The 18,672-nt window shown below is 49.8% G+C and overlaps 1 protein-coding gene across 1 annotated transcript in view; it reads right to left on the bottom strand.

The window, feature by feature from the left end:
* Positions 1 to 18,672, bottom strand: part of Cdh23 (cadherin related 23) — a 383,664-nt gene that overhangs the window by 342,957 nt on the left and 22,035 nt on the right. The window contains exons 2-3 of the mRNA XM_029482781.2: positions 10,671 to 10,742; positions 2,911 to 2,988 (exon numbers count right to left, since the gene is read on the bottom strand). Of these exons, the coding sequence (XP_029338641.1) occupies positions 2,911 to 2,988; positions 10,671 to 10,737 (145 nt within the window). The 5' untranslated portion in view covers positions 10,738 to 10,742. The remainder of the gene's footprint in view (positions 1 to 2,910; positions 2,989 to 10,670; positions 10,743 to 18,672) is intronic.

Consider the following 18,672-nt stretch of genomic DNA (forward strand, 5'->3'; position numbering starts at 1 on the left):
AAGAGCCCTTGGCCAAGCCTTTCCTCTGATACCCTAATGGTTTGTTTTTAAGGAATTGATACATAAAAACACTCAGGGCACTGCATTGAGATTCAGTAAATGTGGCTGTTACAAGAACAAATTCTACCTACATCATATACATCCCATTATCATTGTTTCTTAAAGGCTCCAACAGATAGAATTAGACAAGTGGTCAAAGGTTTTAGGGAGGCAGGTTACATATCAATATCAGGAAAGAGATTTTGGTCCTAAATTCTCCCATGAAGGAATGTTGTGGCATCACAAGCCCCATGACCAGGGGTCCAAGCCAAAGTCACATAGCATAGCCCAGGAAATGCCAGCTCAGCTGTCCCAAGCTCTGGCAGTGGGTGAGCTGACTGGCTGGGGCTCTGGCATTGTCCTACACACCAGAGCCAGCCTCTTCTGGCCTTTAGCAGTGTGTTGTAAGCCACTGGCCGGTAGGCAGCCCCAGTCACCATCCCTGGGCTATGTAGAGTTTTATCTCCAGGAATGATATTTCAAGTATGGAAGCGTTGGGGTTGTGGTGTTTCAAGTAAATTCCCCATCACCAATATTCAGACTGGCATACATATTGAGAAAGGAGGTAGGTAGAAGTGGTCAGTCCTCAAAGTCAAGTCCCTGGGATGTTTCTCCTTCCACAAAGAAGGCAAAGGCCGGGACCCTGCACACATGCCTGCCACATCCAGAGGGAGTCAACATCTATAGTGTGAACAGCCCAGGGTGTTATGAGTACCAAATCTCTGCAAGAGACTCCAGACCAGCATCATCAGAGAACCTAGAAACAAGCAGAGCCAGGCCGCCCAGACCGAAGCCTATTAGGCACACTTCTGTAAAATTTTCTCACTGACAAGATAAGAAATGGAGAACCAGAGGATTGTGGCTCTGTGTCCAAGGTCACATAGTAAGGAACAAAAGCTTGGCTTCTGGCCTCTAGGTTTAGAGCCCTGCTGTGTCCGGATCGTTATGATGCAAAAGAAAGGGGGAAAGCCAGAAAGCTGCTGGGCTTCTTCCCAAGAGAAAGAGGCAGAGGTGTCCCTCAGCTCCTTGGATAGAGCCAAGATTAATCCCATAGCACTAGACAGCCATCTCTGCTGTGGCAGCCAAGTGGACCCTTGGAGGGGCTTCAGTGCTCGGGAGTGGCTCCCAGGAGATGATCGACACTGGAGATGATCGACACTGGCCTTTTCAGAGAACAAGCCAGGGCTGCAGCCAAAGGTAACAGGAAGTGGGCCTGTTGGACGGCTCCTGCTGGGCCTCCAGCCTCAGACCCCTCACAACTGGAGCTGACCAAGTTTTGCCCACTCTTAACCTTCCTTGCACAGCGGGTGTCTGGGCATGCCAAATGAACATGGGCCCAGAGTGACAGGCAGAACATAGCCAGCCCTGCTCCCTTAGGAGGCCCATTGTCCCTTCCGGCCAGCACCAGTCAGTCAGTAGCTAGTCATGCCACTGCCGCTGCGTCTGCTGTCAGCTGCATCAATGCATACCTTCTACCACAGGGAACTGCTCAGTATGGGTGGGGTGACATGAGCAGGTTCAAAAGGTGCAGAGGTGGTAGGCAATGGAGGGGACAGCTCCTCCCACTTCTGTCCTGTTCCCTCTCATCACCCTAGGGGATACACCAGACGTTCACTCAGCCCCTGTTCACCCAGGGTCCCGATTTCTTCATCCATCTGCCTGACAACCCCCTGTGGCCACGACGATTCAGAGATGGCACAGAGGTGGGCATCCAGGTATCTCTGACACAAAATGTAGGGCATTTTCTTAATTAGTGATTTGATGGGGGAGGGCCCAGTTCATTGTGGGTGGTGCCAACCCTGAGCTGACGGTCCCAGATTCTATAAGAAAGCAGGCTGAGCAAGCCATGGGGAGCAAACCAGTGAGCAGCACCCCTCCATGGCCTCTGCATCAGCTCCTGCCTCCGGGTTCCTGTATGCTTGAGTTTTTTGTCCTGACTTCCTTAAATGAAGAGCAATGATGTAGAAGTGTAAGCCAAATAAACCCTTTCCTCCCCAGGTCGCTTTGGTCATGGTGTTTCATCACAATAGTGACCCTAACTAAGACACAGCCCCATTCCAGAACTGCATGAGGAACATGCCACGCAGATAAACTCTCAAAATAACACAATGTGTGCTGGATCCAAGGACTACAACCTTCCCCACCCATCCTTAAGGAGAGCAAGCAACTCAGCAGGACCCTCAAGGGACTCATAGATCTCTCACACACACACACACAAACACACACACACACACACACACAAACACACACACAAGGCTAAGCCTTTGGCCCTCGTTGGGCATGGCTACAGATGAGTGCCCACAATTCAAGCTCATTCACTCGATTGTGGTTCCTGGAGCTGAGCTGTGATCTCAGAGATGTAAACACAGACCTCGAGCTACCATTATTAGAGCCATGCCAGGAAGCCAGCCCCAGCATCCCTGTGATGAGGTAACTGGATCAGAGATGCACTGGATACTCAAAGTCACCTACATTTAATGGCAAAACCCAGCAAGCTCATTACAGAAAGTTATGGCGTCACTAAAAAAGTACAGAGACACAGGCTGCCATCCTCAAATTTCCACAAAGACTTGGAGCAGAAGAGAAGCAGGGCATTCTACAGAATAAAACTAATCCCGGCTGGAAACCAGCACGTGGGGCAGTGGGAAACCATGTTGTTTAGCAGATCCCTCACCTTGAATAGGTCAATGGGCCGCTATGAGGTGTAGTGAGGGTCCTGTCCCTACAGGCATCCAAGCAAAAGACAGATGAATACCATAGGGAGATTCCAGCGCAGGCTGAAGATGGTCTCAACCTTCAGATCCTTTCCACTTGCAGAATGTATCCCAGCCCACACTGCCCGCACTCCCACCGGTGCAGGGACCGACTCACCCACTGGCGTGTCTTCGCTGATGAGCAGGTACGTGTCAAAGAAGTGATTGGTGAAGAAAGGTAGTCGATTCACCTGGCCTGCAAGGCAGAGGACAAGGTGTCAGCATGGTGGCCCCGGCCAGTTTTACATACCCTACAGAGTGACACAGAGTGGGCTGCGTGGCATTGAACTTGTACCACACCAACTTCCCAAGACAGTCAGGTTGGCCACAGAGAGCTGCTGAGCACTGCTGAGACAGGCTCTGAGCGTGAAATGAACATCAGACTTTTAAGGCTTTGACCCTCCCCTCGGAACTCTGTGGCTAATCTTTAATATTGATGCCACATCGAAATAGGGATACCTTAGATAAAGTGAAAGATACTAGTGAAATGAATTTCACTGTTTCTTTTTACTTTTCTAAGATGGCTCCTACAAATCTCAAGCTCACACCCGTGGGCTGTGGAGGATTTCCCATGGGGGAGTGGACTCTTGGTTTATTTCAAGGGATTGGTGGTTCATGTTAACCCAGTAACAGAAAGGCAGGTTTGAGATAAGGCTTACAGTAGTAGCTCAGGCTATACCAGAGCCCAGACACCAAAAATTTCCCATTGACCATGGTGCACTCTGACAGCACCTCATGAGGGTAGAGACTGGGAAGAGCCAGGTGATAGATATATAGACAGGGGAATTGACTACAAAGCCTCTAGCAAGCCTCCCCCAAGGCTGGCTTCTCTAGCTCCCCATTCCCTCCTCCGGTAGGCTGAGGGGACACTTTCTGCTTGGCCACTGAAAACTGGGGAGCCAGCTCAGTTTCCACGGTGCGTTTCCTGCTACTGGCTCTTACAGGGAATTTCGGGGGCCCTGGAAGGGGCAGGGACAGCTACCCTACTCTTGTTTCTATTGATCTGGCCCCCCTTAAAATCATTTGAGGTTCCCAAAGGGTGAGAAGCTGGAGTCAGAGAGGGAATGGGGACATACAGGAGCATGGGATCTCTCTTCCTTCTGCTTAGGCAGTGTCCTAGGGCTTTGCTGCTGTGAACAGACACCATGACCAAGGCAACTCTTATAAAGGACAACATTTAATTGGGGCTGGCTTACAGGTTCAGAGGTTCAGTCCATTATCATCAAGGTAGGAACATGACAGCATCCAGGCAGGCATGGTGCAGGCAAAGCTGAGAGTTCTACATGTTTATTTGAAGGCTGCTAGTGGAAGACTAGCTTCCAGTCAGTTAAGACTAGGGTATGAAAGCCCACGCCCACAGTGACACAGCTACTCCAACAAGGCCACATATCCTACTAGTGCCACTCCCAGGGCCAAGCATATACAAACCATCACATTCCATTCCCTGTCCCCCCTAGGCTTGTTCAAACACATGGGTCTACAGAGGCCATAGTATAATAAAACTGTACTTTTAATCAAACTTTCAAAGTCCCCATAGTCAACTTTTAACTCAACAATGTTAAAAGTCCAAAATTTAAGGTCTCTTCTCAAATTCATCCAGTCACTGAACTGTAATCCCTAAAGCAAGACAGGAAATCAGCTGGGCAATCTCCAAACTGCATCTCATGGCTGATGTCAAAGTGGTCTTCATATTCCAACTCCTTTTTCATCTTTGTTGACTGCAACAGACTTCTTTCTCTTGGGCTGGTTCCAATCCCTGTTAGCGGCTCTCCCTGACAGATATCCACAAGCCCTGGCATCTTTAATATCTTGGAGTCTTCAAGTTAACTTCAACTTCACAGCTTCTTGTTCCAATGTCTGGATTCACACATGAACTTCTGGGCTCCTCCAAAGGGCTGGGAGCACTTCTCCAACTCTGCCCTCTGTAGTGCTCTAGGCTCTGGTTGACTCTACTCCACTGCTGCTGCTGTTTTTGGTGATCATCACATGGTACTGGCATCTCCAATATGCTGGTATCTTCTGCTGCAACTAGGCTTCACCAGTAGCCTCTCATAAGTTCTCTTCATGGTGCCAAGTCTCAACTTTTTTTTTTTTTTTTTGGTTTTTCGAGACAAGGTTTCTCTGTGTAGCCCTGGCTGTCCTGGAACTCACTCTGTAGACCAGGCTGGCCTCGAACTCAGAGATCCACCTGCCTCTGCCTCCCGAGTGTTGGGACTAAAGGCGTGCGCCACCACGCCCGGCTTAAGTCTCAACTTCTTTGCATGACCCATTCAGTCCTGGGCTGTCAGCTGCAACTGAAGCCACACTTTCACCAATGGCCTTCCATGGTCTCTTATAGTGCCAAGCCTCAGCTGCTCTTCATGACCCCTTCATGCCTTCAAAACCAGTACCACCTGGGTGACTCTTACACATTACCAAGTCCAGCTGCAGCATGAGGTACAACCTTGGATATCTCTGAAACACAGCTTCTTTGTGCTCTCAGAAAACACTTCCCAGAAGATTTCACCACAGTGATGTTGCTAGTCTCTTTTTTTTTTTTTTTTTTTTTTTTTTTTTTTGAAACAGGGTTTCTCTGTGTAGCCTTGGCTGTCCTGGAACTCACTCTGTAGACCAGGCTGGCCTTGAACTCAGAAATTCACCTGCCTCTGCCTCCCAAGTGCTGGGATTAAAGGCATGCACCACCATGGCCGGCGCTAGTCTCTTCTTTAATCACCATTAATTTCTTAGCTCCAGCTAACCAGTATTAATTGGCCCAGTAGTCTCCTTCTCCTCTTGACTATAAAGCCAGAGACACATGACCGAAACTGCCCAAGTTCTGCTGCTTTCTGGGACTGTAACATGGCCCTCTTGTTCTATTACATTATAAACAGCTTTCTGTTTTCCAACTCCTTCACACTGTCTAGCTTCCCTGTCCTGAACTTGCTCTGCAGATTGACCTTGAACTAAGAGATCTCTGTGGATGTGTCTTCTAAATGCTGGGATTAAAGGCATGTACTGCACACCTGGATTTTTGCTTGGAACTTGATAAATCCCAGGCTGGCCTTGAACTCAAGACATCTGCTTGCCTCTGTCTCCTGGGATTAAAGCCATGTGCTACCAAGCCTGGACCTAAATTTAGCTGAGTGGGATCTTCCCCCAGGTTACTATCCTTTAATTCAACTTAATATCCTGGAACACAGGATTCAGCTCCATTTCACTTCCTGGTGCCCCTTTAATCCTCGAATGATATCCTCTATATATTTCCTTTCTAAGTTTGCTACGCTTGTTCAAAATGCTCTTCATGAGACTTAACCAAAGAACAAAGTCTCTGCTAGGCCCTTTGGAGACTTCCTTTTGTCAATGCAATTAATATAAATCTCTTTACCTTAGCCTCAGGTAGACTCTTCAGACAAGGGCAAAACCCAGCCATATTCTTCATCAAAATACCATAAAAACAATCTCTAGGCCACATATTGAAATTCTCCACTGAAACCTTTTGAGCCAGATCTGCACAGTTCAAATCACTCACAGTAACAAAGTCTTCCATATCCCTACTAGGATGGCCCATTGAGCCCCAGTTAAACATTCCAGTGCTTCCCAAATACAAAGACCAAAAATTCATATATTCTTCCAAACAAAAGCATGGTCAGGCCTATCACAGCAATATCCCAGTCCCTGGTACCAACTTCTGTCTCAAGGTTTTCCTGCTGTGAACAGACACCATGACCAAGACAACTCTTATAAGGACAACATTTAATTGGGGCTGGCTTGCAGGTTCAGAGGTTCAGTCCATTATCATCAAGGGCATGGGGCAGGCAGAGCTGAGAGTTCTACCTCTTCATCTGAAGGCTGCTAGGGGAAGACTAGCTTTTAGTCAGCTGGGATGGGGTATTAAAGCCCACACCCACAGTGACACACCTATTTCAACTGGGCCACACTTCCTATTAATTCCATTCCTAGGGCCAAGCATATACAAACCATCACAGGCAGCCAGACTGGGCTTGTTTCTGCTCCTCCAACACTCTGGTCTCTCCCTTCCCTGCCAGGACTGCTGGCTCTTCCATTTCCTGTGCTAAGTCCCATGCCTCACCTCATTTCCATGTCTCCTCTTTCAGGACACCCACCCTGACCTGAACCACCTCAAATGTGCGCATGCGCCACACGCATGCATCCACGCTCACAGCCACAGTTTCAGGCAGAGCTGGAGAAACCGCACCTCGCCTCTCTGAAACCTCCTCATAAGCTGTCTAGACACAAGACCCCTCTGTCCCTCCGCTTACTTCTGTGCAAAGTGGCAATAACAACGGGGCTTGTGGAGGGCCCTGGGTACCCCAGGGGTGCCACAGCGAGCTTAGAATTGTGGATGAAAAATTAGTGATGGAGAAAAAAGAAAACTTGCCTGCAGCAGCTTAGTTTATTTCTAAATTTTCTTTCCTAGGACCTACTGGCACCCAGGGATGGAAACAACACTCAGGCAGCCTAGCAGAGACTTGGGACCTGAGTCACTTGTCACATACCACTGAGCAGCCAGGAACTATGCCTTCATCACCAGTCTCCAGGGGAGCTGGCCTGGAGATCCTGGGGACTGGGAGAGATTAGCGGAACAGGAGAGTGGGGAGGGCAGTCAGGTGAGTTCTCTTAAAAGCCATTTTTCAAGGCTGTGTGTCCCAGGGACAAAACTGTTGTGGCCAGAGCTTGGAGACCTCCATTATTACATAATGTGAGTGGCTGCGGAAATATGGTGTGCTGGCTGATCTCATGCCAACTGGGCACAAACTTATCTGGAAGGAAGGAACTTCAGTTGAGAAAATGCCTCCATAAGATCCAAGTGTAGGGCATTTCTTAATGATTGATGGGGCAGGGCCCAGCCCATGGTGGGTGGTTCTATCCCTGGGTGGATGGTGGTGGTCCTGGGTTCTATAAGGATGAAGGCCAAGCAAGCCATGGGAGCAAGCCAGTAAGCAGCATCCCTCCGTGGCCTCTGCATCAGCTCCTGCCTCCAGGTTCCTGTCCTGCTTGAGCTCCTGCCCTGGCTTCCTTCAATGATGGACAGTGATATGGAAGTAGAGGCCACATAAACCCTTTCCTTCCCAGGATGCTTTGCTCACGGTATTTCATCACAGCAGTAATGACCCTGACTAAGACAGGGATGGGGAGGGACAGTGGGTACATTGTGGAAAGAAAGCTGATCCTGGCTTTAGGGTCCAAAGTCATGTCCTCTGTCCCAACCAGGGGCCACTTGCTTACCTTGGGGGACAGGGGGCATAGAGCATGCAAGGACCCAAAAGGCAAGCTGGCCTCATGGCTAGGTGGGACTGCTCCCTCCACTCACATGGCTGCAAAGTCAGGCATGACTTTACTCAGAATCACAGACTGGGTAGATACTGCGTCAGGGGCAGAGCTGGATCTGGAACTTGTTCATCTGGATCCAAGATAGCCGCCTTCCCAGGCTTCTGAGTGGTGGAGGGAGGGAAGGGGCTCTTTGAACACTGAGTCCTGTACCCAGGGAATACCAGAGTCCTCTAGCCCTGCCCCGGGATAAGGGAGGAGCACAGAGAACACAGGGAGCACAGAGAGGTGTTCCAAGCATCACTTTGACAAAGCCTCCGGATGGGAAAAGGGGGGGAGGGGCTGCCTAGCTGCTAAGGGTCGCTGCTGTGGGAGCCACCACTGGGCTCCAGGAACTTGACACATTAGTGTCTGCAGGGGAGCCAGACCTCCTCTCTGCCTGAGGTTCATCATGCACAGCACCCAGGACACCTGGCCACAAGGGGGTCAGAGAAAGCTTGCCTCTGTCCAGTCACAGAGCAGAGGAGCCCCCGGAGCCTATGGGGAATGGGCTGGGGGAGGGGACGGGAGCTATGGCATAGAAATGATAGACTGAGAAGATGTAACAACTTCTGAGGGCCTGTCTCACCTCTGCCTCTCTGGGATGGAGTAACAGCTCATTCTGAGGATTAGGGTCCCCATCATGGGAGGACCATGTGACCTAGTCTGGAAACCAGAGAAGAGCTAACATAACACGTTCCCATTAAGGCAACAGAAATGGGAAGTCACATGTCCTGCAGTCAAGGTCAGGCACCAGCCACCCACCATGCTAAAGGAGCCACTCTGGCTACTTAGCAAGCACAGGTGTGGTGGGCAAAGCTAGCCAGCACACGGGCAGATCACCTATGTTTTGCCACGGAATTGGCTGGAAGGCCTTGGGAGACTTGCTATGCTCCTCTGTCTTCTGTGCCCCCATCCTGTTCCAACCCAAGAAAGAAAGGTAGATGCTGCTAACGACAGGGTGAACATCAAGCAAGCATTCATCCAGCACCCGATGTTGCCAGTCAGGCTCTCTGTTCACATTGATTCTTGGGATCGAGCTGTGTCGCTCCTAAACAGTAGACAAAGAAAATGCAGTCCAGGGAGGTTCAGAAGCCTGCCCAAGGGGCTGAGTGTAGGTGTGCCATGCAGAATACCTGAACAGTCTGAGAGCTCGAGGGAGTCAGCCATCCCCCTAGGCAAGCCGGGACAAGCCCGCTGAACAGGTAGTTATACATACGCGTGGCTTTTAATGGACAGACAGCTGGTGCAACAAAGCAGGAAAGTGTCTAAGCTCAGAGTCCTACGAGGGACAGAGACAGGGTCCTCACTTCTGCCATCTACAAGCCCAGAGGCCTTCTGCATGGAGCAGATCAGGGATGTTCATGTGATATTTCAGTAAACAAAACAAAACAAAACCCCTCAGGTTGGATGATTCTGAACTCCCACCTCTCCTCCGTGAAAGATTCTGAGACTGTCCAGTCTCTGAGCCTGTGAGCCTGGGCTATAGCTCCAAGCTTCTTGAATAGGAGTGAGCTCCCCTTTGCTGGGGTTATTCCAGGAGGAAACAAGGAGGGGGACAAGGAGAGGAGGCTGCCTTCACAGCAGGATGCTAGCGAACTCCAACAGGTGCTAGTGGGAGGCAGCAATGTCTTCCAGAGCTCCACACCTCCCTGGAGTGAAGCAGCAGAGAGAGCCCCGTGGGAATGTGCTTGCCTGCGTCGCCAGGCACGCGGTGCCCATAGCCATTCTCCAAGGACACCCTGGTCCCTGGGGGATCCTGCACGGCATGCCTACAGTCCTGGCCTTCCTTCAGTAGAGTCTCCATGTTCCTTTCTATTTGTTACCCTAGGGGCAAAGACAACGTGCCCAGGCCTTCTTGGTGTGCTCCTGTGGCATGGGGGAGGGGAGAGATTTCTACAAGAAGGACAGCTCTGGGCTATCACATACCTGAGTTCTGAGTATCCACAGGCATTCCCACCACCCGCTCCACACCCAGCCCATGACCAGGATACACACACACATCCACAAACACATATACAAACACACACACATACCAGCTCTTCTAAAATGACTATTAGTCTCAAAGGCAAGATAAACAGCTTTCTCACCTGGCCAGATGGCTCCCTCCTATCTTCTGAGTGACTTCTCTAGAGCCAGGGATGTTCCTGTGAGCCCGTCCTGTACTGCACCCTGTTCCCTTCAACCTTCCCTACTGGACCAAACCCCTGGCATGGAAGTTGATGTCTTTACTCCCTAGAGGTAGCATACTATGCACACAGCATCACACAGTAGGTACTCAGAACATAGTGGAACAGAACTGCGGCCAATCTCCTCAGTCTAGGACAGTTCATGGCTACAGATCATGGAACCTAAGAATTTCTCAAGACTCCCTGTGGGACTGAGCCTTGGGGACAGCCAGTATTTTCAGCCCTATGTGAGCTATAGGAGGTAGCTGAGGCCCAGAGAGGGAAATCTGTCTTCATTCACTCTCTGGGGGCCTAGAGCATGAAGCCAGGCTGCTGGCCCGAGTAACCTGCAGCCTGGCCTCCCAAGCACTGGCTGGCATTATTAAAGAGAAATGGCACTTACCCCAGGATCCAGGCACCAGCATGAGAAGCCAGAGAACAGCATAGCAAGTGACCGGGGAGTACCTCATGGCTCCTGGGAACACAAACAAGGAGACACACATGAGATATAAACTTCTGGAACCCCCAGAATCCCACCTCAGCAGCCCCAGGAAAGCACAACTTGGGAAGGGGAAGATAGAGTGGCTCCCAGGAGGAGAGGGTCTGGGCCACGGCTTGCAGCCTTGTCTGGGTCTGGATGGATTGCAGAGGGCTGGGAGGACTCAGGCTTTACTAGGACTGATGTAGCAGGCAAAGCTCAGGGCAGGCACGGAGGGTTTGCTGGGGACACGTTCAAGGTTCAGACTGCTGCCTCTGCCCTCTGAACGCAGATCCCACAGAACAGCAAGCATAGCACAGCCAGCTTGGAAAAAGTCAAGTATGGTGTTAATCAGGAAGCCAGGGCCCACAAGCTCACCAAGCCTAGCTCCCAAGGAACAGCCTTTTTCCGCTTTCTCAAGTCCACTGTGTTATCTTCTAACCCAGGAGGGTGAGGGAAAAACTCGGGTCATGGTGTCCAAAGAGGCTCACAGAGAAACCACAACACATCTGTGTGGTAGCCCGGAGCTGGGCTCTGGAAAGATGTGATGTCAGTTAGGAAGGCCCTGTCCCTGAAGGCTAGGGGAGGGCCACTCCTTCCCACCCATCACAGCATGGTCATGGTCCCTCCATATCAGGGGCACAGGATAGAGACCTTGCTACAGCCTATACCCAGCTCTCTACAGAGTCAGGGAATGTGGGGCACGGCAGGCACCCATCACCCTTTAGTGAGTACCCACTGGGTGTCTTGTTCAGAGGCCTCACCCATCCCTGGCTCAGGAGACAGCCATCAGCCACACAACACCTCTCTCAGGGATTCCCCCCAGTCTGTGTAGTCAACACTGGGACACAGTAGATGGTTCACTTCCACCATCTGTGACTGACCAGAAGGGTTGTGATGACTGGCTATATCTACCAATATTGGTGGCCAGTTCCCCAATTCAGCCCTGGAAGGAACAGTTTCTCTCACTCAGCCCATGTCCTGAGCAGACAGCGAGGCGATTCCCACAAATACCACAACCGACGGCACACAGTGGTTCACGGACAGTTTTGGTTTTCCTCTTGTGAGCTCTTAAAACACACTCATCACGTCAGTAGATGGCTGTGTGGGGAGGAAGTGTTTCTGAGCTGCATGTCACAATGACACGGTCTCTCTTCCATTCCTTAGCCCTTCCTCCCCTGTGAAACCTCATGCTAGCAGCCTACCATAGGGGCTCTGAGTCCAGGCTGGATGGAGCTTCTGAGTTTAGTAAAACGTCTACAAGTTGGGTTTTTATATGAATTGGACACTTAAATATTGGTAGATAATTCCATCCCTGAGAAGCACTTCGTAAGGCAAGCATGATCCATCCAACAAAAAGCGCAGCCGCTGGCCTGACAGGCATCCCCCCCACCCCCTCTGCGTTTCGCAGTGGGTTCCCGCTCTGTAATGATTTGGATCTCTGTGACTACTGCTGATCTCTGTGGTAACTTGCAAGCCAGGCGTGTGGTAGAGAGCTTGCCTAGAATCTGCTAGTGAGGGGCTAGGGTGTGGCTCAGAGAGGTACAATGCCTACCCAGAAAATCCACTAGTGGGGGTCAAGGGTTTATTATAGCTCAGTGGTATAGCCCTGGTCAGTATGGGGGGAGGGGGAGGGGGGAGCAGAGGGGCTCAGAAGTAAAGAGCCAGCCTAGAGTCTCTCACTGTGGCTCAGTGGTAAAACAACCTAGCTAGCATATGAAAGGACCTGGGCTTCATATCCAGCCCTGAAAAAAATTTTAATTAAAATTTAAAAGCCACTCCCTCCCGTGACATTCACAGATGACCCTCCAGACCTATATATGACTGTCTCCTTTCCCTCCGGAGCTAAAAATAGCCGAGCAGGGATTTCCTGCCTTAGAGAGAGCTGTCCCCTCTGACACATGTCTAGATTCTTTCCCCTACAGGCAAGGCGACTGTAAGTTTTCCCCTCTGTACACCTAGGGCTCTGCTAGTTCCAGGGCTGTGATCCTCCAGCCAAAGCATTGCCAGGTCAATTAAACACAAACCCCAAGGGTGTAATGTCTGCCTTTTGGGAATGGTAGCAGCAACTCTCAGCCCCTCCCCAGGTGTGCAGCAGGGTCCCACCTGCAAGTGATCCCTCTTTGTAAATGGCCGCCAATCGGACCTGTGACAAATGGCTTGTCGTCACCCTCACTTGCATTTGCATTTCCCTAACTACCGGTGAGGTTGAGCACTTTCTAAATGTTCCATCTGTTACCTCGAATTATCCACCGGATCCTGAAAAGAAGCCAGCCAGTGTCACGTACATTATCCCTGATTTACAACTGGAGAAACCGAGGCACAAGGCAATTGAGTGACAAGCTGACGCCTCGCGGTGAGTGACTGTCTTTAGGAAGAAAAAGAATCTGCTTTCCTGGACCAGATGTTAGGAGAATTAAACATCTGTTAGGAACATCACCCAGAAATAGCTGGGGAATTCACACCGTGCTGCTGGGAGCTGCGGGAAGTTTGTGGCGCACACAAAGAGGGAGGAAGGAAGCTAAGGACCCTCCGTGAGATGATTCCACCAGCCAGAGGTTTTTACTGGTGTCTCTTTACTCAGTCTTCCCAAGTACCTCAACAAGAAGTATCCCTGCCTCCATTTGCAGATGATGAGATTGTCGCTAGGAAAAGTCACCCTGAGGTGAGTCATGCGCCTGGTATGCCACCATAGTATCCTCTGTGACTCCCTTTTCTTACATGTATTGCTTCTTTTGTGTGTGTGTGTGTGTGTGTGTGTGTGTGTGTGTGTGTGTGTTTGGGATGGGGGGTGTATACATAGATGTGCTCACATGTGACCGTGCCTATAGAAGCAAGAATCCTACTACTGATGTCTTCCTCGTTTGCTCCCCTGCCGTATTGTTTGAGACAAGGTCTCTCACTGAACCTGAAGTTCCCAGTTGGGATAAGCTGACTCCACAGCATGACCCCAGGATTTCCTGTCTTTCCCCACAGCACCTCCCCAAAGGGGCACACATGAGCACAGAACTGCTCACACCAGGCCTTACAGACAAGACCCAGGTCTGCAGCATGGCCCCAGCTGAAGACTAACAGTCAGAGGAAAAAGCATGTTCAGATACCACATACATGCATACACACACACACACACATACACACACATACACACACATACACACACACACACCAACTTACATGCTATGTGCACATACATATATCTACACATACCCATACAGAGGCTGGGCTCTCTGTAACTTTCAAGGAGAGTACCCACAAAATGCTTATTATCCAGGTGGGGCCCCCAGCCTGACCCCAAAGGTTCCCCCATCCTGTCTCACTCCATTGTCCAGGCTGGAGGAAGCTACATTCCTTGCTAATCTGAAGGGATCTTTCCATTACACCTACAGACCCCTCAAAATACCAGAGAAAGCCCACGGTAGCCGGACTTCCCAGTCTAGGGGCTCCTCTCTAAGATGACAATTAGCTGTACCCTCATCTTTTGGGAAACAGACCTGATTCCTAGGCAGGGTGACCATCATCTGCAGCTCCCATTCATTCCCCACCCCCACCCCAAGACTCCACCACAAAAAGGGAAGAACCACATTTGGAAAAGAGCCAGTATTCCCTTACCCCAGCAAACAGGGGGAAAGGCTAGCAGAACAGGAGGAGGGAAAGGGGCAGAGGGGGACGGCTGAGCAGCAGTTTGCTTTCTCAGGAGGGAGAGATTTTCACAGCAGGGTACCACGATTTAGTTGGAACTGTTATGAATTCCCTTAAAATCAGATGCACTCAACTCTGAATGGCAACATGCTGCCGAAATCAAACCCAATGCAGGGGTTAGTCACGTCACCACACACCAAGAGGCTCGTGCATGTGTGGTGCCTGCCAATGACGCCCTGAAGGCTGTTCATGGACAAGCTGATACTTGAAGGCCAGAGTGTAGACAAAAAAGGAGGAACACAGCCATTCTGACCTTGCACCTTTCCCAAAACTCTCATCAAGGGCTTAGGAGCCAGCAGGGGTAGATGGGGTATGACCTGAGACCCCAAGAGAGGATGAAACAGTCTGCCTAGTATCTTCCAATCAAGACATTGAGCCCTCTGCCTACCCTTTGTCAAAACTCATTGTGAATTCATCCAGCAAAACATACATTGTATCTTTCTTACATACATTGTAGCACTCTACAGGCATAGTGAATAACTAGGAAAAAAAGGAACAGAGCAGGAAGCTAACACTCCTACTAGTGAAGTCCTATCCCTGCTGTTCCAAGGCTCTCTGAAGCGTCACCTGCAGACACATCCATCAGCCTCTCTTTTGGTTTTTCAACACAGAGTTTCCCTGTGTAATCTTGGCTGTCCTGGACCTCGATCTGTTAACCAGGCTGGCCTCCACCTCAGAGATCTGCCTCCTGAGTGCTGAGATTAAAGGCATGAACCACTAAGCCCACATGTGCTCCCTCTCTTAACAAAATACAGAGGAGGCCTGTGAGCTCAGAAGGTAAAGACACTGGACAACCCCAGTTCAGTCCCCAGATCCCATGTTTTAAGCAAAGAACCCACTCCCAGTGGTTGTCCTTTGAACTTCATGTGCATACCATACATAGCACACACATCTTTAAACACCTAGGGGCTGGGGAGACAACTTAGTAAAGTATTTACCATGCAAGCATGGGAACCTAAATTCAACCACCAGAGCCACATTTCTTTTCAAATAGCCAGGCACTTGCAATCTCAGCATGGGCAAGGAAAATACATGAGGATCCCTGGGGCTCCCTGGCTAGTCCGCTAGCCTAAGTGGTGAACTCTGTCTCCAAAACAAAGCAAAAACCCAAAGTGGACACCATCTGAGGAATGACACCTGAAGCTGATCTCTGGTGTTCCATGTTACAAACATGTACACCTACACACTTGGTAAAAACAAATAAATAAAACCACACAGTGTCCACATTCTACTCCAGATGGATGAATGGATGGATGGATAAATGGATGGGTGGATGGGTGGGTGGGTAGGTGGATGGATGGATGTGGGTGGATGGGTAGATGGATGGATGGACAGATGAATAAATGGATGGATGGATGGATGATTTAGAGAAGGGGTGTTGTTTTAATGTTCAGGCTGGCTTTGAACTCCAAGACTCTATAGGTCTTCCCACCTAAGCCTTCACAATAGCTGACACTATAGGTACAGTTTGAATGGAGGCTGCCTACCTCACCCTGTTCAATAGTTGAAGAGTATCTCAGTGTAAGGATGTGTCCTAGTTAGGGTCACTATTGCTGTGATGAAACACCATGACCAAAGCAACTTGGGAAGGAACGGGAGTTTGTGGGGGGTTTTTTGTTTTTTTATTTCAGCTTACATTTCCAGGTGATAGCCAGTCACTGGGGGAAGTCAGGGCAGGAACTCAAACAGGACAGGAACCTGGAGGCAGGAGCTGATGCAGAGTCCATGGCGGAGCCCTGCTTACTGCCTTGCTCCCCTGGTTTGTTCAGCCTGCTTTCTTATAGAACTCAGGATCACCAGCCCAAGGATGGCACCACCCACAATGAGCTGGGTCCTCCTCCATCAATCACTAATTAAGAAAAAACCTTACAGCTGAATCTTATGGAGGCATTTTCCTAATCGAGGTTTCCCCCTTTCAAATAACTCTAGCTCATGTCAAGTTGACACAAAACTAGACAGCACAGGGGGCAATGTAACTGAGCCAGGGCTCTGATGACAGCCCCATAGGTTATTGTTTAACATTTCATTTTGATAAAGGAAACTCTGATAGATTCTCACTCCCAAATCCACACACACATGATTAGGTACTGGGACTCGGGAGCTGGATTACAAGGCAGCTGCTGTGAAAAACACCCAAGGCAGTGGTTCTCCACCTTCCTGACGCTGCCACCCTTTAGTACAGTGCCTCATATCCCGGTGACCCCCAGCCATAAGATTAGTTTCATTGCTACTTCATGACTGTAATTTCGCTACTTTTATGAATCATAGTGTAAATATCTGATATGTGACCCCTGTGGAAGGGTCGTTCAACCCCTCCACACCCCACCCCCAATCCCACAAGAGGACCCACAGGTTGAGAATCACTGCTCTAAGGCCTGCACTGTAAGCCACCATTACCCTAGGCAGGACACCACAAGGCCATTGCTCTTTCTGCCTATTCTAGAAAGACACCGGAGGCTCCTGACTGCCATCATCACATTATAAGAGCAAAAGCAGACTAGTCAAACTCAACCTCTTCCTGTCCCATGCTTCAGCCAAGGTGAGCAGGCTGCAGAGTCAGGCCAGGCACGGAGCCTTGCTGACACCTCCCATGCCAGTCACCAGTGTGCTGGGCTGGACTCCTCACCTTGTGTGTCCAGCCCTGCTCTCCAGGCACAGCCCTGGTGCCACGTGGCACCATCCTGAATCCTCCTAGAAGGGTGTCCTTAGCATCCCTCCTCCTTCCTACATCATTGCAGGCATCTGTCCCAGCATGGGATGAGGGAGCAACCCAGGGCCATTGTGCCAGCAGACCCTCCTCGCCCTGCACGCAGCATCTGCCTCCTCCTGTGAGCCATCTGCCCACGAGCATGGGCTCCCATTCGAAGACACGGCAATTTTGTCTCCTCTCTGAGGCTTTGCCTTTCTCATCTGAGAAAATGTATCTCCATCCGTACAGTCAGTCAGTGAACAGCTTCCACACATCCAGCCAGAAGTACGTCCCTCCTTCCCTTGGATTATCAGTTTCTGCCTTCAACTCACCAGGCTCTGTTCCTCTCTTAGCCATCACTGTGGCTAGTCAGACTCTTGGTCCCAAACACAGAGGGACATTTGTTACACCGGTTTTCAGAATAGTATGACCTCGATGAGCAAAAGGTTGGGCCTACCAAACACCAACTGCTCTTGACCAAATAGATTAGCAAAATCCAGCACATTCACACAGTGGGGGAACCTTCACCCTTAAAGGTAGGGAAATCTGGACCAACTAGATGGTAGGGGTGCTTACTGAACAAGCCTAGCGACCAGAGTTCCATCCTCAGAGCCCGTGTATCTTAGTCTGGGTTTCTATTCCTGCACAAACATCAGGACCAAGCAGCAAGTTGGAGAGGAAAGGGTTTATTCAGCTTACCCTTCCACATTGCTGTTGATCATCAAAAGAAGTCAGGACAGGAACTCAAGCAGGTCAGGAAGCAGGCGCTGATGCAGAGGCCATGGAGGGATGTTCCTTACTGGCTTGCTTCCCCTGGCTTGCTCAGCTTGCTTTCTTATAGAACCCAAGACTACCAGCTCAGGGATGGCACCACCCACAAGGGGCCCTCCCACCGTTGATCACTAATTGAGAAAATGCCTTACAGCTGGATCTCATGGAGGCATTTCCTCACCTGAAGCTCCTTTCTCTGTGATAACTCCAGCTTGAATCAAGTTGACACACAAAAGCAGCCAGTATATCATGTAAAGGTAGAAGGAGGAAATCAACTTCACAAAGTTGTCCTCTGACCTCTGCACATGTGCTGTGGTACACTGGCACACACGCATGTATAATGCACACACATGTATGATGCATACACACACCATATTTTTAAATTTTATTTATTTTCATTTTATATTCATTGATGTTTTGCCTGCATGTATGTCTGTGTCTTGGAGTTACAGACAGTTGTGAGCCCCCATGCTGGGTATTGAACCCGGGTCCTCTGGAAGAGCAGTCAGTGCTCTTAACCTGCTGAGCCATCTCTCCAGTCCCAACATTAATTTATTTAATGTCTGAATGCTTTGCTGCATGTACACCCACAATATATTTTTTTTTAATCTAAAGCAGCAGTTCTCAACTTGTGGGTCACAACTCCCAAGGGGGTCGCATAGGAGAGATTTACATTACAATCCATAACACTAGCAAACTTACAGTTATGTAGCAGCAACAAAATAATTTTGTAGTTGGTGGTCACCACAACCTGAGGTAATGTATTAA

The sequence above is a fragment of the Mus caroli genome, unplaced genomic scaffold (assembly GCF_978045245.1).
Source record: "Mus caroli unplaced genomic scaffold, Mus_caroli_1 scaffold_9, whole genome shotgun sequence".
Lineage (NCBI taxonomy): Eukaryota > Metazoa > Chordata > Mammalia > Rodentia > Muridae > Mus > Mus caroli.